General features: G+C 38.1%; 2 protein-coding genes across 2 annotated transcripts; both read right to left on the reverse strand.

The window, feature by feature from the left end:
* Positions 1–193: 193 nt before the first annotated feature.
* LOC134796744 (odorant receptor 67a-like) lies at positions 194–11,438 on the reverse strand. Its single transcript, XM_063768941.1, has 9 exons — positions 11,162–11,438; positions 10,441–10,590; positions 7,100–7,282; positions 5,204–5,393; positions 3,954–4,050; positions 2,177–2,281; positions 1,377–1,465; positions 672–738; positions 194–293 (listed from the first exon to the last, which is right to left on the reverse strand). The coding sequence occupies exons 1-9, from the start codon at positions 11,418–11,420 to the stop codon at positions 231–233; spliced, it is 1,203 nt and encodes a 400-aa protein (XP_063625011.1). The 5' UTR covers positions 11,421–11,438; the 3' UTR covers positions 194–230.
* A 2,170-nt stretch (positions 11,439–13,608) lies between these two features.
* On the reverse strand, positions 13,609–17,319 carry LOC134797182 (proteasome subunit alpha type-3). The gene is made up of 5 exons (XM_063769438.1): positions 17,132–17,319; positions 16,723–16,929; positions 15,327–15,575; positions 14,869–14,981; positions 13,609–13,815 (listed from the first exon to the last, which is right to left on the reverse strand). The coding sequence occupies exons 1-5, from the start codon at positions 17,150–17,152 to the stop codon at positions 13,638–13,640; spliced, it is 768 nt and encodes a 255-aa protein (XP_063625508.1). The 5' UTR covers positions 17,153–17,319; the 3' UTR covers positions 13,609–13,637.
* Positions 17,320–23,127: the final 5,808 nt, after the last annotated feature.

A 23,127-nucleotide genomic window follows, 5' to 3' on the forward strand; every position in this document is an offset into this window, starting at 1 on the left:
TAGGTAGATCTTATTCTAAATCCTCAAAACGTAGAATGCTTCAAACTGGAGTTACAGGAGTAATCTACCCTTGTGATTATACTATTTTATTGTAAGTACCTATTTACCATAGTAGTAAAGCGTGCTGCTATTACTACTAAATTCTACTACTATTCAAATGAATATCTATTAGCTTACCTACAAAATTTAATAAATTAAGAGTTTTTATCATTACTCGTAAAATTCAGTTTTTAAAGTGATTTTTGGTACATTTGATTTACTACTGACAGATAAGACCAGGTTGTCCCGCAGATCTGAAATTAAAGGAAAAATTTGTAAAGTCAGTCCAAGCTAACTATGCATCGACTTGGCTAGCGAGAATTGCGTAATTAATTACGTCTCGTCTCACCAACGTTAGCTCAATGTGTAGGGTCAAGTAGTGAACAGTGCCTCGGAAAAAATAGCCGGGTATAGTGGCTCACTCAACCTAATTCCAACATGAGAGAGGCTATTATGTACCCTACTAATACAGCAGAAACATTCAGTAATCGAACAAATTCAATTGGACGAGCAATGGTTATTCTAACACGTAAGTACGTACAGTGTATAACGATATTTGGGCGACTGAGCCACTGTTTGCGTTGAGCCACTGTTCCCGCGTTGACCCTACAGCGGGCAATAACAATACCTACCTTATAAAATGTTTCTAAGTTCACATCCGCGTATCCCATTGCTCGCAGTTTGCATGGCTTTTGTGACCTGAGAATTAAAAGTTTCGAATTATTCATTGCACAGACGGCTCGCACGCTTTCTACATCTCATACAGTTAGTGGCGTCAAAACAGTACCTACCAACTGAGACCCGTGGCAAATTCGTCGAATCCCCGGGTCATGAGGCCTGTGCTTACGGCCTCTCGGTCAAATTGGGCCCCCTCTCGGGCCAGGGGTATTTTGCCCGATTTGCCACTCTATAGTTACAGACACCTTGCCTCTTCGCACAATAGTATTTATTGATTCCTCTTGAGCGCCAAAGACGTCCACAGACGCGCATAGCTACAGCTCAATATCAACCCACGTGCGTTCCCACGAGGTTTACGATAGCGCGTCACATACATAGGCTCGGCGTTCAAAAGTTTAAAGTAAAGTTGGTCAAGCAGATCTTGTCAGTAGAAAAAGGCGGCAAATTTGAAAAATGAAGGCGCGAAGGGATCGTCTCATAGAAAATTTGAATTTCGCGCCTTTTTCTACTGACAAGATTTGCTTGACCATCTAATATATCTGTTAACGTTCAAGGGTCTTTAGATATATGTGGAACTAAATAAACTGAGATAGTGGGCGGGTTGGGAATGCGGGAGAAAATGTGTATGAATCGGCCTTTATAACGTGTGACGAGCAAACCTTGACATGATGATAACTATAATTTTCCTGAATCTTTGATCGCTGTTGTACCATAGAGTTTGATAGGCGGCGCTGGCGACTCCACTGCTCTGTAAGTGTTATATAAGTATGTATATCATTGTGTTTGCGTTTCTACTTGCCTACTTATAAAAAAAATCTTCGATAAAGGACATTCTACCTAGAATACATCTCTTCTAAAGTCCCCTCTTTTATTTACATTAAATATTACCTATATAACTCATTAGATAAAAATTGAGTTCTTGGAATACACTTTATCTTCGAGCAACACCCAAGGGAGTCGGCATACGCACTATGTCCCTTCTGTCGAAGCACATGCCCAACTGGGCATACACTGGGTGTTGTGATTGTGACTCATCCGTAGGTACCTACACAAAAAGAGAGATCGAGGTGTGCAAGATTTGTCTTTGACGTGGTCATTACAGATTTGGTTTTTGTAATTTTTGTATGTACCTAGTGAGTGAGAAGTGTTGCTCGAAGCAAATAATAAGCAAAATTTTTTTTTTTAGATCACAACGGTTACACCACTTGTGTTTTTAGTTGTTACGGGCCCGTCGGGGGTCCTTCCTAAGGCGGCTGCACGCAACAAACATGCCCATGGGCCCGAAACATGTCGCCAATAGCGACTAAAAATAACTGATTTGCAAGACCGAAGTGATCCCATAGGTGTACAAAGTTTTGTATGGTACACTAAAAATGAGTGACAAGTGAGTGTAACGCTTGTGATCTAAATAATTTAAGTAATACTAAGCTACTAAAAATAAATAGATTGTAAAACTTACTGTATCTGATAGAATCTGCCCCGGCAGCATAATATAAAAGACGGAAAACAGGACCACTATCGCAGCCGTCAAGTACATGCACTGCTGGAACTTCACCTCAATCGCCTGAGAACCGTTTTAGAAGGAGGTACAATCAGCATCAAAAGTAACGTATCAGACTATCTACGTCAAACAAAAGTACCTATCTACTTACCATTTTCCAATAGGTTAAGCATTGACTAGTATTATATCGCGGGACGGGCCTTGCGGCCACTAAAAATGGTACTAGTTCAGCAGTGTCACTCACAAATTCGAGCCAATCATGTAGTCGAACGCAACTTGTTGCGACCAATCGCGCGCGTCAGTCGAACTCAACAACCAATCGCGTTGTAGCGATTTCACACCGCCGTACTGGCCCCATTCTTATTGCCCGTAAGGCCAGTCCCGAGATATATGTAATGTACGTCTAATTATATGAGGGTCCCTTTGTTTCCCATAAAGTTTTAAGTCATAATGTATTGTTTGTCATATTATCGTTAGTCATAAAACTTCAACAGTTAACTTTTCAGGATTTTTGTAAGGTTATTCTATAGATTAGGTTAGGTTAGGTTTGTTTTATGGCAATCCTGAAAAGTTACGCGTTTCTGAGAAAAACCAATTATGACTAACGAAAATTCGGACAAACAATACATCATGAGTTAAAACTATTTGGGAAACAATAGAGACCCACGTCTATGAGCTTAAGACGAAAGTGCAGGACCCGCGCCAAATCGCCTTTCCATACAAACGTTAGTCCTCATTTTCCTCTCTGGATTTGATTTTAACATTATTAAAAATATTTTGACACAATTTGTTTTATATCAACCACAGTTATGTTATGTCCCTACGTTTGAATTTTTTAGATTTTTTAATTATTAGATTCAAGAGAAATGCTGCTACATTTTAAAATTTGTATGAAATCGCACCTAATTTTTACATTAGGTACCTAATCTAAAAGTCGAAAAGAGTAAAAAATATTTTCGGTAACGTCAATAGGTATCCAGAGAGGAAAATGGGGACTACGTTTGTATGGAAACGCGACCGTCCCCTTTCCTCTTAGCAAATAAGAGATAATGTATCTATACTTATATATAGTCTACTATACATAAGTATGTAATTGTAGAGCAATTAGATTGTCGGCCCAATTCGAAAAATGCTTATAAGATGTCACAGCGATACGACACCGATCTGTCAGTATCAAAAGTCGTCCCTTTTGGTTGAATAAATGTCACAAGACTGTGTACCTACAGTTACAGTTATTAGCTCTTGTAAAGCGATACCTAATAGATGTACTTTACAATGGGCCGCGTGGATAACCTCAATAACTTGGCGGTGACTCCTGAATAATGGCAGGCGTGGCTCACTCCGCGATTTCGTCGCTTTGCTACAGGTAGCTAAAAGTATATCCATTCCACACCAATTTTGGTGTCGCCACCTAGCGGCCATATCTGTCCTGATCGTAACAGACGCGTTTTCTTAGAGAGTGAGTCTTCTGTACCTGTACGGTTACCATCAGTTTGTCACTGACATAAACGCCGTCGAGAACGTAATTTACTTTCTATACATCCCGTTTGCACCAATATGCGAGTGCGAGCGAGATGTATAGAAAGTAAATTACGTTCTCGACGGCGTTTATGTCAGTGACAAACTGATGGTAACCGTACTGGTACTATTATTTATTCTGTGATAATGGTTAAAAGAGACAAAATTTAACAGATTGATTGGAAGAGGTTGTTAAGTTGTATGAGTCTTTACTTACTATACCAAGAAATCCAAAGAAACAAATAATTAAAGACGAGAAGATTAACACATTAAACATAATAGCACCAAATATTTCATCCAAATCCTCAGCTAATCTGAAAATAAAAACATTTAAGTAAAAGTTTTTAATATGTGGTTACCTACCTTCTTAATTATGAATTGAACGTGTGGACTATACTTAGTAAAGTTGTAGTGTTGGGTGGTTTTACGGTAGGTATATACATATGAAGCCTGCATTCGAATCTAATTCTGTGGACAGGACCTACAGTAGCGGCTAATAAAATAATCTATCATATTTACAATTTACATTATATGGCGTATGAAAATGACAGTTCGATTAAGCTAGGGTTCAGTGGCGTAGCGTGAACTAATCTACCCGTGGGCTAAATCACACCTGCAAGGCCTTTTTCTTTCACTGTGCCCGAAATGGCCCCCTTGGGGCGCGAGGCCGTGGGCGACGGCCCACTTCGCCCACGCCTAGGCTACGCCACTGCTAGGGTTCATTTTGAAAATAATTAGGTTGCCCGAGTTTTCGCGGGTAAGTACTAAATTATAAAGTAATAAATAATGCAATTTAATTTTTAAACGAAAGGCTAACGAGGCAGAAAATCGTTCCATCTAGGTTTTATTGTTGGTAAGATACGATTTTGAGTGTTTTTTTAAAATAAGAAATACAATATTTATAAGTTTTATAACATACATTAATTGGGGTGTGTGAAGTCCCCAATCCACATTGTGCTAACGTTGTTGCCCACGTTGCCACGGGCAGTGGGACGTAAGTATAGTAATGTTTACATGATATATACAGTCTAATTCCATGAATTTTCGAGTGAGCCTGCAGAAAATAGCAGGTGTGATAGATTTTTTTGCCACTACTGTGCCTATCAGCCCCACTTGCACCATTCACTAACCCGGGGGTGACCGGTTAAAACTGGAGTGACCATGGTTACCAGTAGGTACTGTATTGATGGAGGCTCAGGACGGCGGGAGTGCAGCAGGCTTTATTATAATTAATTTAGGATTAAATCGAGGAGCGAAATAAGACCAACGCCATGTTCAGATCAAAGACAATTTTTTATTTTTTCTTCATGCATAGATGGCACGACGACCATAGACAACATAACATTACAGGTACAATTTGACACTGGGTTAACGGTTTAACCGATTAACCCCGGGTTAGTGGGATGGTGCAAGTGGCGCTCAGAAAAATAATAAGTAGTTAAACAAAACAACAAAGCCAAGCCTTACTTCAAAAGCTTATGATGTCTCTTAACGATATTTTTAAGGTTTTCCAAAGATTCGTCTGCTCCCTGTCCTCGGTCCACGTTAATATTCACCAGGTCGTGTTGCAGCAGACGGAAGAGCATGGACACGTCGACCGTTAACGTGAATAGGAACATATCGCAGGACTCATAGCTGCATTCGTAGATTGTTGTTGCTAGAACATTGTTAATCTTAAAGCGAGGTTTAGACTAGCTGGTAGGTTGCCATACGTCCCTGTAAACCGGGACACATCCTTGTTGGTGCAGGTTTGAAGCTTGGTGTCCCGGTGTCCTCGTCAATGATGAGAGAATATTACTATTATTACACCGGGCTATGTCCCCGTTTGAAGTTTGCTGCCTCAAGTGATACTCACAGGAGCAAGATTTCGTCGTTAAATTAAAAAAAAGGAAAAAAAAATTGTCCCGGTCGACGTTCCTTACACTTATGGCAGTCCAGCAAGAACTTGCATGCAATTTTCATTAGGTACATTGCGGTTTCTGTTCCAATTTTTTAATGCAGTATACCTTAGTAGTCAGCAATGTAACGTAAATTGCATGCAAGTTCTTGGTTTAATCACGTTTAATCCATTGGCTGACTCCTCTCATCTCTGCCGCAATGGAAAGGAGCCTAAGTCCTTTTTTTAACGTCTGAAACCATATGTTACGGTTGAACCAACTTAATGAGGAGGCACACTGAAAGGTTAGGACAGATGTCGCCCTAGCAATCCGTCTTTGGTTACGATTTGCGACAAGTGTATGGTTGCGAATTTTTTACTAATACTTGCGATTTATCAAGAAAAATGTATTCATTTATGACTGTACGGGAACTGCAGACCGAGCTTCGAAGGAGAATTGCTACAGTTGGTATAAATAAGGCTGATTTGATACAAATATAAGATAAAAAGGGAGATCCTATATTTCCACAATTTGTCGCACAATATTGGAGTATTTTGGAGAAAAAGGAGAATGTTTACAATGTATTTGATAAAATAAATAATAAATAATAATAAATATTGGGGACATCTTACACAGATCAAACCTAGCCCCAAACCAAAAAGAATAGATAGTATAGAGGGGTCCTGTCATTGTAAATTTTGTAGTCACAGTAAATTTACTGCCATCTATCGACACACGACTAAAACTCAAAATGAAAACGTATAAAGTTATCAAAAAATGTATATATATGGATAAATGATTTTATTATTTTTATATCATTTTGATCCATGTTCATTCAACTAATATCTATGTGTTAAAATTGTTAAATATGAAACGGTGTCGTCACGCCATCTAGCCGAGGATAGGCTAAAGGTGTGTGCGCCATCTATTCGAGAATGACTTTTGCTTCAATTCCGAGGCACGTTTTTTCCTTAGACTTTATTCGTCTTATACGAAGTTAGATATGTCTTTGCCCAAACTAAGCAAAGCTTGTACTATGGGTACTAGGCGACGATATACATACTTGTATAGATAAATACATACTTATATACATAGAAAACAACCATGACTCAGGAACAAATATTAGTGTTCATCACACAAATAAATGCCCTTACTGGGATTCGAACCCAGGACCATCGGCTTAGCAGACAGGGTCACTATCCACTAGACCAGACCGGTCGTCAAAATGTATGTGATTTGACAGTGACAGCAACTAAATTACGGAGGCGCCACCAGTGGCCTATTTTATAAAGCTACAAGTTACAATTTACAAGCGGAAGTCTCGTTCTAACACATAAGGTTAGAAAGAGACTTCCGCTTGTAAATTGTAACTTGTAGCTTTATAAAATAGGCCACAGGCGTGATAAAATGTCAGTTTGCCTCCTCATTGGTTGGTTGGCACCAAAGACTTAGGCATCGATAATCATCAGGCACAATAATCACTTACTTGCTAATATTTGCATCAAATATACCGCCACATATTTCCACACCGAGTCCATCTCAAACGGATAGTATAGTTGACACGGGAAAACATAGTCGGGGTTTTTATCCAGGGTTCGAAGGACGAAGTATATGACTAAATTAATCGAATTGTAAATTATTAAACCGACCCTAGTACACTTGAAATACGCTGAAAGAAAACAAAGTTATTACTTATGATCCAGTCTTGTCCAGGGGGATGGTCACTTATACATCTACCAATTTATGTTTTTACTAAATTAAGGTCAGGTTGGGTAATTGAAACACCGGGGCAATTGAAACACTTGTATGGAATTCTCAAACTATTTCTCTTGCCCCAAACCAAATAAACTATGTTTCACTTACCCAACCTGACCTTACCAAAGTGTAAATAATTCTTAGAGGTCGCAAAATACGTACCATTAGGTACATATAAATATAGTTATAATATCGATAAAACTATCGACAAAAGCGACCCCGCGCATTGTCCCCAAGAACGGCCGTATTCGAATAACACAGCAATACTATACCTATCGATCTGTCAGTGTTATCTCTTCAATCAAAAACGTCACTATTGACACTGATAGATCGGTATCGTATCGCTGTGATATCTCATAAGCATTGTTCGAATACGGCCGTAGTTTCTGGGCGAAACACGCTCCTCGGAGGTCGTCAGACACACCAACATGTTTATGGGATTTTGTTACTAATGTTTTTTTTTTTTTTTTTAGTCGCAAATTATAAAATATTGATATTAAGTATACTTATACTCTGTATCTTTAGGTATTTCAATAAAAGTAAACAAAATCTACCCTCAAATGCCTCCTTAGGCCAGTTGAGGGTAGATCTGTGGGGTAGATGAAAACATTACATTGTCAAATAAGGCTAATATATCATTCTAAAAAGTCTAATATATCATTCATAGCTGTTGGAATTCCTTATATAAATAAATAAATAATGTAGGTCAAAGTCAGGTCGTTCCGTGACGGATTCAGGCGGTTTTGTATTTGGTCGGTTAACCAATAAATGTTTAACTACCCAAAAATTTATAAATTGTTTGTTTACTTTTATTTAAATATAGGTACCTAAAGATACAGAGTATAGATAAATATATTTACAGTACATATGGTACTATTTTCCCGCACTAGTGCGTAAAATAGCGCTTTTCGTGCGTATATCAAAAGTTTAAAGGGCTATATGTGACGTTCCACGGGAAAAGGTACCTTATGAGGGTTTCTAGTTTCGGAGATATGAAATGTTTTGTAAAGAGGTGAAAAAATGCTCAATTTTTTTTTATTGTGTGATCTGTAACCTTAATGCGTAACGTTTGTTTACCTGTTTTTATTTTTGTTATAAGTTAGTTATAAGCCTAGTAATGTCGTCTCAGAGTTTAGTAGAAAAGGTACCTTATGGAAAAAAGATTGAAAATTCCCAAAAAAACTAGTCAATACGGGAAAAGAAGTTTGGTAGAGATCTGTATTAGCATTCTGCAAAACTAATTTGATAATTTCAGTTCTGGTTGGGGCGCCTCGCAAATATTATAACCGTACATATACCGACATCACAAATCCAAGTAGACTGCTATTATACCAAAGTTACTCTCGTCAAGTCTTTCTTAACTAGAATAATCTTCATTTGGTTTGGTCGCATGCAGTAAATCAGCCATTGGTTTGCTGAAAAATGCCAATACCCGACGCATTACCTTATGGAATATCTGAGGTCATTGAACCTCAATGCCGCTTATTTCAATAGCAACCGAAATATATTATTGATAAGAAATAGACGATTTATACCATCTTAACCCCAAAATATTATTAGTTTATCCTAACTGTTCCATCATCATCATGCCTCATCATGTAACTTGACCACAAGGTACCTTTTCATTACATACAAATTATTGGTCTTTTTTAAGATTATTATGACGAAGAACTAATTAAATTGGGGGCAGTTTAATGTAAATTAATATTTTCTATTCATAAAAGATAAACTATAATATGGTTGATATTTTGTAGTGATGTATTATTAGATTTATTTCCATAAGGTACCTTTTCGTAAATGTATGGAGCAAATACTGTTATTGTTATGTAAGTTTAAAGTGGCATAAGGGGTTAAATATAGTATTTAGTTGGGGTTTTAGGATTTATTTCATTTGAATGACAGAATTTCTTTCATATGTGCTCAGAAAAATTGATTGTGTGTCACATTAAAAGTAAAAATATTCAATTTTGTGATTTTATATGAAAAAGTCAGAAAATACATTTTCACCTCTAAATCGGTATTGTTTTTTGCTTAAACTGTCTGTCAGTGTCGTTTTCTAATAGATAAAATTTAAATCTTGAGAGCTCATTGCAATCAATCGTGAAAATGAAATAAAACTTTATTTTCAAGACATTGGTTAGTATACACATAAATCAGTCGATATCAAAAGTTTCTATTTGCATTACAGAACAAGTCGCAATATTTTTTTAATCTCAGATATATAAGGCATTATTATTTGTAGTCAACTATGTAACTTACTTCAGGAACATAGTTTTTTAGGCGGCTAAACTTAAAACTTCTCTATCGTAAAGTTGCTCATTTCACAACATTATTTTCAAAAAATCATATCTCTGTAACTACGCAACCTAGAAGGTTGATCTTTTGTGTTATCGATAGCTTATTTATTGTAGATTATTGGGGTATGCATAACTCCATACCCGCCATAAGGTACCTTTGACCGTGGGACGTCACATATGTACTGTAAAACGTTGTACGATACACGTGCGAATACGTAATTCGCAACTCGTGTCGATTTAAAACACTCCCTTCGGTCGTGGGTTAATTTATCGCCACTCGTTTCGAATTTCCTCTTTTCCGCACTTGTATCGTAAATAACTATTTCACCACAGCAACTGGTAAAGGTGCTCTTGATTGTTCAAATACCGATAGCAAAGTTGCATTTTATTCACATGTGAGGAAAAGTAGTCAAATGCAAATTTTGAGTTCTTTTCTTATGTTTGCTGGTAGAATTGACTTTTAAATGATGATTTTGAATGATAAATATTTAATAACATTCATTTGGATTTGATTTGGTTTGTTTTTGTTTGATATATTAGTTAATATTTTCTTCGCGTTGGTGTGGTGAAAAATTTTGTGTTTCACTCGGGGGCAAGTTTTGTTTAACCCTCGTGCTTTGAAACCCTCGCAACGCTCAAGATTACATTTTTCGAACCATTCGCTACGCTCGTGGTTCAATTTTGGAATCTTTCGCTTGCTCGGGTATCGGGTATCAATATTAGCACGAGCGGTTAAACAACAACTTTGCCCCCTTGTAAAACAAATAACTATTACCTTCGCATACGATCTTATTGCGGTGGATCCAGTAGTCCATGATCTTTTTCTTTTCGCGGTTCTCGATCTCGCGCGGCCATAGCTCAGCTATTTCATAAACAACACACCTTATGCGATGTTTCTTGCGCAATAACGACAATTTTAATAAACCTAAAAATCGAATTTAAATTGACGTTATTCATACTAACATTAAACTAATTTTACAGTACATAAAATCCTACTTTTTCGCACTAGTGCGAGAAAGAGCACTTTCCGTGCGTATGTCAAAAGTTTAAAGGGCCGTATGTACTGTAAAACGTTGTACGATACACTGTGCGAATAGGGTGAAATAGGTAATTTATCGCCACTCGTTTCCAATTTCCTCTTTTCCGCACTTGTATCGTAAATAACTATTACGGTTTAATTTAACTGCGAGTGACTAAAATACATGAGCTAAATAGTATACATAATTAATGTTAACCTGAAAATAATACCAAAAACGGTAGGTAGTAACACTCATAAAATAAAGTAGGTAATAATGTGTGGCTTTCCAACACAGAAGGGTCCTTATGCTTCAAATGCAATAAGGACCTTTTTCTCTGAAATTACAACAAAAATTCTGATAGAAAGCCACATTTTATGAAATCTCATGTGTATGTTACGGTAGGGTAGAGAAAGGGGAACAAAACGATTCCATGCCCGGTCTCTCTTTCCCTCGCTTATAATAAATAATAAAACTTACTTTGGATCACAAGAAGAAAACAAGGTATGGCATTAGCAATCTCCAAAATGCCAGCATCTGTTTCGTTTATTTTGATAAAGAATAAAGTAAAGCCAGAAGAAAATATAAAAGACAGCAGAACAAATATGGTAAATTTGCAATAATTTTTAAAACGCGCTTTGTCATCATCGAAAAATTCCTGTCCAATAAATCTAAATAATTTGACTGGAATAATAATTGTATCAATCAAACTAGAAGGCAACTGTTCTAGTGAAGCCATTTTTGAAGACTGACAACAGAAGTGTATTTTTGTATAAATGCCTGTATTGCCTTTGAAAGTTGTACGTTAAGGCGAATGTATCTAAATCTAAAAAGCTTGAACAAGTGTCAATGATTTTAAAACCACGTAAATGAGAAATAAGAATAAAACTCATAAACAAAAAATTGTGAGTTTTGATATTATGCCAGGTTTTTGAGTATATTTGGGGCATTATCTATGCAAAGGGACCTTATTGTCGATGGCGCTTACGCCGCACAGCGTCGCGCGGCATTGTCTTTATATCGGAGCATCGTTAATAATGGCGTAAGCGCCATCGACTATAAGGTCCCTGTTCATAGATAACGTCACATTTATTGTCTACAGGCACCTCTAGAGCAACGTGATCAATAGTCAGTGTGTCGACGACGATAGCGTATTAAATACTTATATTAAGAATGGGTCACTCACGTATTTTAACTCGTTTGGAGTAGCGTACCTGATTACTCCAAAATGTAGATACTCAATGAGTTGAATGTTAGAACGAAGAAAAATAAAGATATTTCAGAGCTTGGTCAAACACATCAACAACCTAATCAGCGGATAGATACCTAGAACCATTGGGGACACTAAATGAGGAGTCTTTTCAAAAGGACTTATTTCTCTATGAACACCATATAAGAATAAGTCCTTTTGAAATTGCATGTTCGATGTTAGATGCTTACAAATTTCCTTTAACATTTGTGATTGACGTTTGTTACGTCGTTCTTGGTAGTAAATGATGTTGCAGTGTCTCAGCGTAGGTATATGGAAACGAAATAGATCCCAAAATTATTTCTTAACCACCAAAGTTAGGTACTACCTCAAACATACAATAATATTTAGTCGCTAAAAATATATTCCCTTTAACATTGAATAAAATTAAATCTGAGCTACCATTGCTTTGTGTAGAATTATTGATGAAGAAAAACTCTACTCGCAATAGCACCCATGAAAAATGAAATGAATGTATTTAATTGCGCCCTCCAGGCATTTCCACTTTCGTTGAATGATTCTAAAAGATGACATAAACCAATGACTGGCATAGATTTAGCGACTTTTACATATGCTGCAGTAGTTCTGCCGACTGCGCCAATGATTTTAAAGTATAAAATGCAGCAGTAGACAAGGTTGACAGTGAATTAAGGTTTTTATTATTTATAAGGCGTGTCATGGTCACATTTTAACATTTCTAGTACCTACCTAGTCAATTTTATTTTAATAATTTATATTATAAGTACCTACTGTTTGCTCCGAACGTATAGGTACTTGGTTTCTTCGGCCATCTGAGCAGGACAGGGCGAGATAGCCTGGAAAAGCTCCTTATCAGGAATGTTGCGAATATTTGCATCCGCATCCGTATCCGCATAAAATCAATGCGGAGCATCCGCATGATGCGGATGTCGACCAAGTCGGTGACAGGAACGTATTAGCGGCGGCGCCGCCGGCGTAAGTGCTAGGTAATTTCGTCATTATATATAACGAAATCGTCTAGATCCCGAAAAGTCGGCCAAGTTACTGTTTATTAAATAAAACGCACCTATATTCTTGCTCAAATACTAAACATTTTGTTTTTTTTTTAAATAAAAAATGCTAAAAATGTAATATTTGGCGTTTTTTAAGTACCAAATCATGACATCCGCATCCGCGGATGTGAGGCTTTAAATATCCGCATCCGCATCCGCGGATGTCAAAAAATCTGCATCCGCAACATCCCTGCTCCTTATTACTGGCCGCATGGCAAGGAAGCGTAGGGGTGGACGTATGGCCACACGTTGGGCGGACAGAATAACGTCAGAGACAAACGCCACATTGCAGGCTAGCATGCACTGGGCCCAAGACAGAGCGGCTTGGAGAGCACTGGTGAAAAGAGTCCACATTCGTCACGTCCCTCAGCGATGAGGATAAGACAAGGAAGAAGAAGATTATAAGTACATGCGTATTCGAATTTTAGTTATTCGGTTTGTTCCCGATATGATACAGTTCTCCCAGTATCAAAAGTGACATTTCATCAACCAAACTGACACTGACAGATCAATATCATGTCGGAAACAGATCTAATTCGCCTGTTAACTGACCTGGCTACCTACATATATTTCTGTATAACACACATCACACCTACAATGTGTATATCGGTAGAAGGCAAATTTAGATTGCAAAATAAAAACAAGGGTACTATTAAAAACGTATAATCTAACCGCGTTACATGTCTCCCTCGTCCGAGTCCTCAATATCGGCCAGCGCCTGCTTCGCGGTGTTCTCGGCCTCCGCGGCGATGTCACGAGGGACCAGCTCGTGTTTGCCCTTCGTGCCCTTGCTGACCCATGAGAGCTCCAGCTCGAACTGCTTGTCTTTTAGCTCGTCGTGGACGAGGTAGATGCTGGAAGGAATAGTTTTCAGTTAGTAAAAAAATTCTGACACGTGATTTTTACTCAATCCCCAAAGAGTACACATACGTTGATAAGATTCCCGGATATTAACTAATACAATGCAAGAGTGACGAACTGAAGTCTATAATGTCAGACCGAAGTTTCGGTTTCGGCCGAAGGTTAGTTCAAATAAACTGCCGAACCTTTCGACCGTGCCGAAACTGTATTTTCGGTAGTGCCCGACCGAATTTAACTTGTAGAGTTAAAATGTAAGGCAATATGGTTGATTTTAGTCATCCTATGTACAGTCAGCAGCAGAAGTTGCTAAGCGGGCGAGGTGTTCATAATGATCTTGACGCGACTTTGTTAAGATAATAAGAGTGTGTCAAGGTAATATTGAACACCACACCCGCTTAGCTTGATTATTTTTTCATATGCAATGAAGTACATTAGATTACTAGATCTCTACGCAGCGGAAACTTGGACCCTAAAAGCTCGCACAAGGGCAAGAATAGACGCGTTCGAAATGTGGTGCTGGCGCAAAATGTTGGGCATCTCATGGACAGCGCATCGCACCAACGTGTGTATTCTGAACGAGCTCAACATAAAAACCCGTCTATCTACTATCTGTCTCAGGAGAATCCTCGGCTTCTTTGGGCACTTGGCCCAGCGGGAACCCGACAGTCTAGAGAAGTTGATGATCGGTGGCCAGGTTGAGGGCAGAAGAGGCAGAGGCAGAATACCCACACGCTGGTTTGATGCCATTGAGGCAGTCACACGCGTCAAGTTCCAGGGCTCTATGCGGAAGGCAGAAGATCGGCCAGGTTGGAGAGCAATCCAAGAAAACGCAACTTATGGCGGTCACGACCCTCAGTCATGAGGTTACGACGAAGAAGAAGAGACATTAGATTAAAACTGTGGTAGAATTTTATCTTGCTGCAAAGTATGGAAACTAATGTTGTAATGAACTTCCAATATTGGCTAAGATATATATTTCACTAAAGAAATACCTTGGGTAGGTCCCTTAAATCTCTTTCCACCTGAAATCAAATTGAAATACTTACATCCTAGCTGCTTCTTTGACAAGTTCTTTAACTGTCAAATCTGCTAACTTGAGCTTTTCAATTTCAGTTTTTGCCGCCTGCTTTGCTTTTCCCACTGCACACCCGAAGTATGACTAGAACAAAAAAAAAAAATTAATTACGTCCCACTGCTAGGCACAGGACTCCTCTCCAGTACGAGAGGGTTTGGGCTATAGTAAGAATGTAAGTGTCACATTCTACATTGATTTATTTATGTTTGACAAATGGCTTGTTATGAAAAGAGCTTTATAACTACCACAAAACTGCATGATTGTTTCATTTGAATGCCATAAAACCTCTGTTTACAGAGTGACTCAGGAGACCGTAACCAGTACAACCAGTAACAAAAAAAAACATGATTCACCCTTATACATACAGATTCTGATTAACAGTGCATATTATTTAGTCTATAGTTGATAATACAAAATGTTTGTACTTACAAAAGACACTCCGCTAGGGTCAAGCATGAACATCTCAGGCCCATTATGTTCTGACCAGGTTCCCATCACAATGGAGCATCCATATGGGCGAACAGCGCTGTACAGTGTGTATGCATGCATGTACATAGACACTCGCTCATTCAAGTACTTGAGAGGCACCGGGATCCCATACTGGTTTCTGTAGCTGGAGGCTTCGCTGCGAGCAGTCTCCACAATTTGTCTGGCGTCGGAAATGAGCCCGGACACAGCCTGGAATGTGTAATGAACAAGATGTCAGTATCAATCAGTGTCATAGGCACCTTCTGTGTAAGGTTTGTGGATATAAATTTTTTATACAGTTTTATGAAGCTTATACAAACTGCTGTAGAAATCTGGTCATAGAGAGGTAGGAGTATATATGCTCCTAGCAAAGATAAAAGAGAAACACATTCATTCTAGTTTTTCCTGTTCACTGAAAGTTGTATTTTGGCAGCCATAGCCTCATATACTTTTCTATACATGATTGAAATTTTGGCTATGGGTGGTATTATTACATGACAAAAAAAGAGTGCTTACATTATTTTCTCCTGCACCCTGCATTGTTTAGTTACAGAAACTTTAAACAAGGTAGATTCACACGCTGACACAAGTCATCTATCACTTGCATTTCTGCACCAGACAGGCAGACAAATTCGGTTTTTTTTCACTGGGGCCACAAAGTCATATTAGCATGGAACTTTGAGCCACATAGATAGAGTACTCTTTATTGGCACACCTCAGTAAAAGATGCAGCTGTTTCCAGACTAGGAGGGCCGACCCCAAGGGACATGGGAAATATTACTGGCCCGAGACCATCTCGAATGAGAACCTCCGAGAACGTTGCCACGAAATCCCGATCAACCAGCAGATCAAGCGCCGTAAGTGGAACTGGATTGGACACACACTCCGGAGGGGGCCCGACCATATACCTAAACAGGCCTTAGATTGGAACCCCCAAGGAAAGAGAAAGCGTGGCCGTCCCAAACAAACCTGGCGGCGTACGGTGTTAGACGAGGCGAAGAAGATCGGGAAGTCTTGGAGCGAAATGAAGCGAGAAGCTCAAGATCGATCTACATGGAGAGTCACTGTGGACGCCCTCTTCCCCATCTAGGGGACATAGGATCTTAAGTCAAGTAAGTCACTACAAAGAACACATGTGTGTTCATTTTGTACTGGAAACGGGGCACCCGGCACCAAACATGTTAAAGATAGAGGCAGGCAACAGGCGGTCTTATCGCTAAAGAGCACATAATATGTTTTTTAAGTATATTGGACGTTAGTCTATGTCCACTAACTGCAGCTCAGTGGTCTATTTTAGCTATACACTTGTTTGATCCATTCATGTAAATTTCTTATTGATACGGGTAAAAATACTTACAATGCCCACATGTTGATCAGCATGGAAGATCCTCTTGTTCGCACCCGGTTCATACAACTTTGAAGTAACTAGCTTTTCAACCGCAAACACTACTCCGTCCTTTCCTCGGAGACCGATCACTGTACCAGAGTTCTCTACAGCTTTCGCTGCGTATTCTACTTGAAATACTCTGCCGTCCGGTGAGAATTGCGAGGCGGACAGATCATACTGAAATTATGAATCAAGTTTTAGTATATGTACAACATGAATAAGCACAATTTGTATAAATACAAATCCCACTCTTACAGGATAGAAAAAAGTATACACATAAGTGTAAAATGTATTTTAGAGACATTAAAATCCATAAACGTTGTTGTTTTAATATTCAGTAATTTTTCAACTTTACGATATAACCTAAAGGTAAACTTACTCCAGTTCCAATAGAACTCATCGTTGATCACGTTCTGAAGGCGCGTTGTAAAGGACTTGGTTTAAATGTGAAAAATTATTACAGTTAAAATATTATCGACTTGTAAAGTAAAATATTGCAAATAATTAAAATTATATTCGGCTTCGGCGGCGATGACAAGCAACTCCTGCTGTCAAACAAAAATCAGTCGGTTTTCATTGTTCGCGACTTCGCGTCATGCCATTAAAACAGGAATCGCGTTCCGTTCCTCCGGTTCCAATAAAGGTTTTTTTTCTAATTTTAAAAATTAAAAACCTAAAATGAAATTAAAAAATATATACAACGTCTAAATAAAATAAAAAAGGAAATAAATTTATTCGATACGGTAGTCTGGAAGGGTAAAAATCATTTTTAATAAAAGCGACATCTCTTACTGCGCTCTAACAAGTTGCCGTACTAACGTATTCACAGGTTACTAAAAAGTTTGATGGTACATTCACAGATGGCGCTAAATTCAAATGAATGTATTGTGGTTCCTTTAGAAATAGAATAGAAATAGAAAATATTTATTTGGCGTAAAAAACATACATTAGGTACAACATCAAGTTAAATAAAGAAACATACACCAAATAGGATGCCGCTCAGCATATAGCAGTGTCTGTAAGACACGGCGCTGGTTTTCAGGGTACCCAAAATTAAAAACTAAAACTTTACTTAGCGTTACTTGGCGTTACGTTACAGAAAGTTGGAGTAGTTGGGTAAGTACTTTTTTTAATTCAATGTTGTATCTTTCTTTGAAAAACCTGGGATTTAGAAACAAACTTTACGTTTTCCGCCGTCGGAGCGAATGAGCCTACTATACTTGTTTCAAGAAAATGAATTGTCAGTTTGATTCCTTTTTGGCCAGGGTGACATAGGTACAGCCATGGTGCAGCGAACTCCAAAATTGCTTGGACGCATTAATTCATTCATAAAGTGGCCACTAGTTTTCTAGTACCTATTTCTAATATATCTAATTGTCAGTCATTCTGCCTTCTGGGGCAACTGCGCATATCTACTCGTCAAATATAATATATATAATAAATAATAAATAAGTAAATACGGCGTTAGGATTACAGGCGCTTCCATCGTGACATTCGTGACTTTACAAAATCAGTCACGTGTTCTTAGTTAGGTAATATTGTACCTAACTGGCCTCAACAGAAAATGAAATAAGTACTTAGGTAGGTACCTACCTACCTAATGCTTACCTACCTATTATACCTACTAAAACCCACCAGAATTACCTAAAAATGTCATGTTGAAGGCTTATTACAGAGTCGAGGACTACTTGACAGACAAACATGCATGGTCCAAACCAGAAACTTTAATAAAAACAAGTAGCAATTAAATGCATTGTATTATGTGTAGAGTGATCTAGGTGACTCAGCTCAGATAAGAAAGCACATCAAATTTTATGAAGGCATCTCATGACAATCAGTCAGATTCATATAATATGTATTCTCATTTCTTTTATTGACTTTATTTTCTTTTACTTTTGTAAGAATTTGACATGTTTTCTGAAAGAGTATTTGTATGATTGCATGTACATATATGTTTTTTTTATCATATTTAAATAAAGTTATATACTTACTGAGTATATAATTGCATGAATTCTATAGTAATTTAAATTGTATTTTTCTTATTTACTCGTAATGCATGTCAATTATAAGATGTAATAATGTTTTGAAAAGATGTGTCCCGCCGAGTTTGTTGCCGGTCCTGTATTGGGATACCCTCCTCCAATTAAGGGGGGATTTAAATCTTCTCGAGGCAGAGGTGTACGGTTGGAGCCGGTATAGCTTTATTTGACGTTCATAAGCGCATTGTAATATACTTGAATAAACTATTTTTTATCTTTATCTTTACTCTTCAACATTTCTTAGACAGTTAATTATCTTTTTTGTTTTTCCCTACCTCTTCTCGTACAGCAGCTGTAGGTACATATTTACACCTTAGGTACTTACCAACCCTTTTTGTAACTACTCAACTCTCATCTCGTTGGCAGGTTTCAGCAATTTCAACTCAAACGACCTCGAATAGCAAAGAGATTTTACACATTGCGCCAGCCTAAAACGAACCATACGTTCAAAAAACTTCGAGCAGTGTAAAACACCCTCGGACAACAACCTGCCTAACAGATTACCATGTCAAAAGAATTTACGGCCGAAACGCTGTTTACACATTTATGCCGCCGCCATAAACGCCGAAAAACCTACGAGAACTTTTATTATCGCGAATCCATGGTACACAGACGGTTTTTGTACCAGACGTTTAACTTACAGGGTTGTAAACGATTATTACTTCACTGAGGTGGTCTGTGAGCTACTTACATTGTAAATACCCCAATAAAAAAAATAGGGTATATACTATACGTCTAGTTTTAGCATTTTGGAAAGAAGGTAAGCGATCTTGACATGTATTTTAATTGAAAAACGTTTTTTTTTTAAGTCAGTAACTATTACCAAAAAGAATTACTTATGAAAGCAGAATAATATAAATGATCGTATTAGATTCATAATTGTTACATATTTGCCGTGACTTATTTTTAAAACGTGTTTTTCAATAAAAAGACACATCAAGATTGTTTACCTTATTTCTAATGCTAAAAAAAGAACTATAGTAGAATGTAAGTAAATTAGTTTTTATGAGTTTCCGTTATTTATAAACCTAGTCACCTGGGCAGACAAAAATAATGTAGATACTAACTGGCAACATTTGAATATTGATTTGAACTTGAAAAAATTGTGTTTTTATGTATCATGTTAACATTGTAGGAGCTCAAACTTTTGTCTCCGCGCACTTTTCAGAAAACGACTGCTAGTAATTGGGTGGTAAAAGTTAAAATATTGAGTTTAACTCAAATTTGAAGCCGCTACGTACTTCATAAGGAAATGGCCTATCAAAGATAGCTAACGAGATATAGCTAAAGATAGCCGTTTCTTCGTAGTGCAACGTCAAAAATCCGCTTTTGTTGCTTTTCGGTACAAACCGTATTGATGGCCTCTTAAGCCCGTAGAGTCGGACCACGCTAAGTGTTCATGCCGAGTGCTACGTCAAGTACCTATGTAGCTTATGGGGATATTATCTATGTATTCTTACTGGCACGTTTGTGCAAAGTTAGACGGGTCAGATTACACTGCACTGCTTTAGACGCGTTTTACACAACCCTAAATTACACCCTTAACGACATGGAATGGAAGCCGCGCGCCGCTTAGAGATTTGTCCATACGCATCTGGCACTCTAACATGAGTTGCGTTCTCGCGCGCGAGTCCATACTTGAAGTCACGCTGTATGGAGTCGCGCGCGAGAACGCTACTCATGCTAGCAGGTCTGACGTATTACGTTAGGCCTTTGTTGCCGGTTTGCTGAAAATCAGTTTTATAATACGTATCACAACTTGGTTCCGTTTAATCATATTTACTCGCTTGAAGTCTTATTCCTGCGCTACCATGTTTTCTGTGCTCAAGTGAACGGCTTGAGGTCTCGGTCTCACATGGAAATTTTCGGGTGGTTTCTCCACTATAAAGCTTTTATGAAAGCTTAAGCGGCAGCTGGCTGCTTGTTTTGAGATTTTTAATTTTAATGAAGTATTTTGTATGTGGCATGTTACATTGAATCATTTCAAAACGTGTCAGCATATCTATAAAACGAACTCTGACTCTTAGAGTATTTCACATTGTCCACTCCGATACGGTATCGGTGATACCGGATGTCGGATGATCCTGTGCCTTATGGCATCATCAAGTACTTAATTTTTGGTTTAAAGTTTTAATCAAACAAATACAGAAATGGTCACTTTCAAACATTTTTCTTCTTAGTGGTTGTATCCAACATCCGATATCGGATCGGACAATGTGAAAACGCTATTATGATTAGATCTAGGCCAGGTATCCCCTAATAGCTGTAGGCAATTAGTCATATGAATATCCGGGACGGAGTGTACAAAAGGATGTGACATTTCCTAACATTCACCTTCATTATCATAGGATAAACCTAACTCTTTCGTTGACACATTTTTATTTGGCCTAAAGGCTAAAGCCCTATTCATATTTCAGTCTCAACGGGCACCTACCTATCTATACCTATTTATAGACAACCCCAAAAGCCGCAGGACATTTTTTATTCTACTGTTATCAATTTTCTGGCGAATATACCTAGAACCATTTTTCTTTTTCAGACATTTTAGTGTCATGTTCATGTTGTAGCTAGATGAGAGGATATGAATTTCATTTTGTGATATATTTTAACCTGCCACTTTATTGTTGTGTTATCCTTATCTAAGTACTAATACTAAAATGTGTGTTTTTTTACGACTTATCTAGTAGAAACATGTTTACGGTAACGCTTAAAACTTGTTTGTTGCTGCAAAGTGGCTGTTGGAAAGTAGAATGGCCCACCTAAGACAGGTCTTTTCCGAAACCACTAAAGTAAATCCTCAGATTCTCTTCTAGAGACATTTTCATTCAAAGTAGCTACTTAAATTCGCGAGGTTTTCAGAAAACTGTGGCTATTTGCGGACAAACAATCGTTATCATTATTTTAAAGTAGTTTAAATGATGGCAATAAAGCCTTTCGTAGAAGATCAATAATCCCATTTGTTTCTACTTGTTTCAAAAACTATAGTCTGTATCTTTAGGTATTTAAATAAAAGTAAACAAACAATTTGTACATTTTCGGGTAGTTACAACATTTATTGGTTAACCGACCAATTACAAAACCGCCTGGATCAGTCACTGAACGACCTGACTTTAACCTACATTATTTGATCGTGTAATGTTTTCATCTACCCTCAACTGGCTTAACGAGCCATTTGAGGGTAGATTTTGTTTACTTTTATTTAAATACCTAAAGATACAGAGTATATAATTGCGCACGTTCTTCGTCTTTATAGTAGGTACACTATCTAGTGAAAGTGGGTAAACAGAAAGCCCTTGAAAGGGTTCGGGCGTTCCCTTAGGGTGGTGGAATAAAACAAAATGAGCTTTGCTATTGATCCAAGAGAAGTGTGCCGTTTATGTTAGGTGAACGCGCGAATATGAATGAGGATATACCTACTTCGTCGTGGTAATGACTCCATAGAGCGTCTCGTAGTGCAGGGAAAGGTCGAAGGCACCAGGCCACGTGGTAGATCACCAATGAGATGGACAGACCAGATCAAGGCCGCAACTAAGTGCTCGGTTTACGAATGTACCCGGAAAGCTGCAGTCCGCGACGAATGGCGCCGTATTAGCAAGATCATCACTCATCGAGATTCACAATGATGACCACGACCACTCTGGCAAGAGTACCGACTAAGAAGAAGAGATACCTACCTACTTACCTACCCGTAACGCCATTCGGTCCGAAAGAACCGCATAGCACGAGCCTCATAGACTCATGTTGCCTTTTAAAAATAAGGCCGCAGTGCGGTACAGTTGATGTTTTTCGTTATGATGGCCATTTGATCGATCAGCGGAATAGGGTATTTTCCAATTTGAAGCAAAGAATACCTAAATGTCCTCCTTGTGTTAGTCGGTCTATCCTAAAGGAACAATCTGCTTTTTTTGGATTACTGTCGTTGTTGCAACATGTTAAAGTTTTACTAAACAAGCAGGCAATTTATTACAGTCGAGTAGTAAGTTATATAAGAGTTAGTTTTACTTAATAATATACCCGTGTATGTTGTGGGTTTCAAGTTATAAGGGAAGCCGAACACTGACAATCGATCTCCTGGGAGAACCCTCCACGCGCTCACCAATAAAATCGTTTAATTTATTTGCACCTCAAATAAACCCTCTAAGTAAGTACCCACAAACATTGTATTGAGTCCCTTGGCATACGGATTTAATTACACTTAACGAAGTTCAAGCCCTAATTGAGAATTGAGTGGACAAAATTGCAGAGAGAAACTCTAGCTGCATAATTGTATCTACTTTCCATTGTTTATAATATCAACGTTTCCATGTTTACGCGGTAAAATATTACAATTTATGCA

The sequence above is a fragment of the Cydia splendana genome, chromosome 14, assembly GCF_910591565.1.
Source record: "Cydia splendana chromosome 14, ilCydSple1.2, whole genome shotgun sequence".
Taxonomy (NCBI): Eukaryota; Metazoa; Arthropoda; class Insecta; order Lepidoptera; family Tortricidae; genus Cydia; species Cydia splendana.

What these genes read in the sequence shown, in the direction of transcription:
- LOC134796744 (XM_063768941.1), bottom strand. Translation starts at nt 11,420, where the DNA reads ATGGCTTCACTAGAACAGTTGCCTTCTAGTTTGATTGATACAATTATT. An exon ending in TCTTTGGATTTCTTGGTATA is followed by an intron (nt 2,282 to 3,953) that starts GTAAGTAAAGAC and finishes AACGGTTCTCAG; the next exon opens with GCGATTGAGGTGAAGTTCCA. An exon ending in GGCAGATTCTATCAGATACA is followed by an intron (nt 1,466 to 2,176) that starts GTAAGTTTTACA and finishes TAACACTTACAG; the next exon opens with AGCAGTGGAGTCGCCAGCGC.
- LOC134797182 (XM_063769438.1), bottom strand. Translation starts at nt 17,152, where the DNA reads ATGAGTTCTATTGGAACTGGA. An exon ending in TGAGTTCTATTGGAACTGGA is followed by an intron (nt 16,930 to 17,131) that starts GTAAGTTTACCT and finishes TCATAATTTCAG; the next exon opens with TATGATCTGTCCGCCTCGCA. An exon ending in CTGATCAACATGTGGGCATT is followed by an intron (nt 15,576 to 16,722) that starts GTAAGTATTTTT and finishes TACACATTCCAG; the next exon opens with GCTGTGTCCGGGCTCATTTC.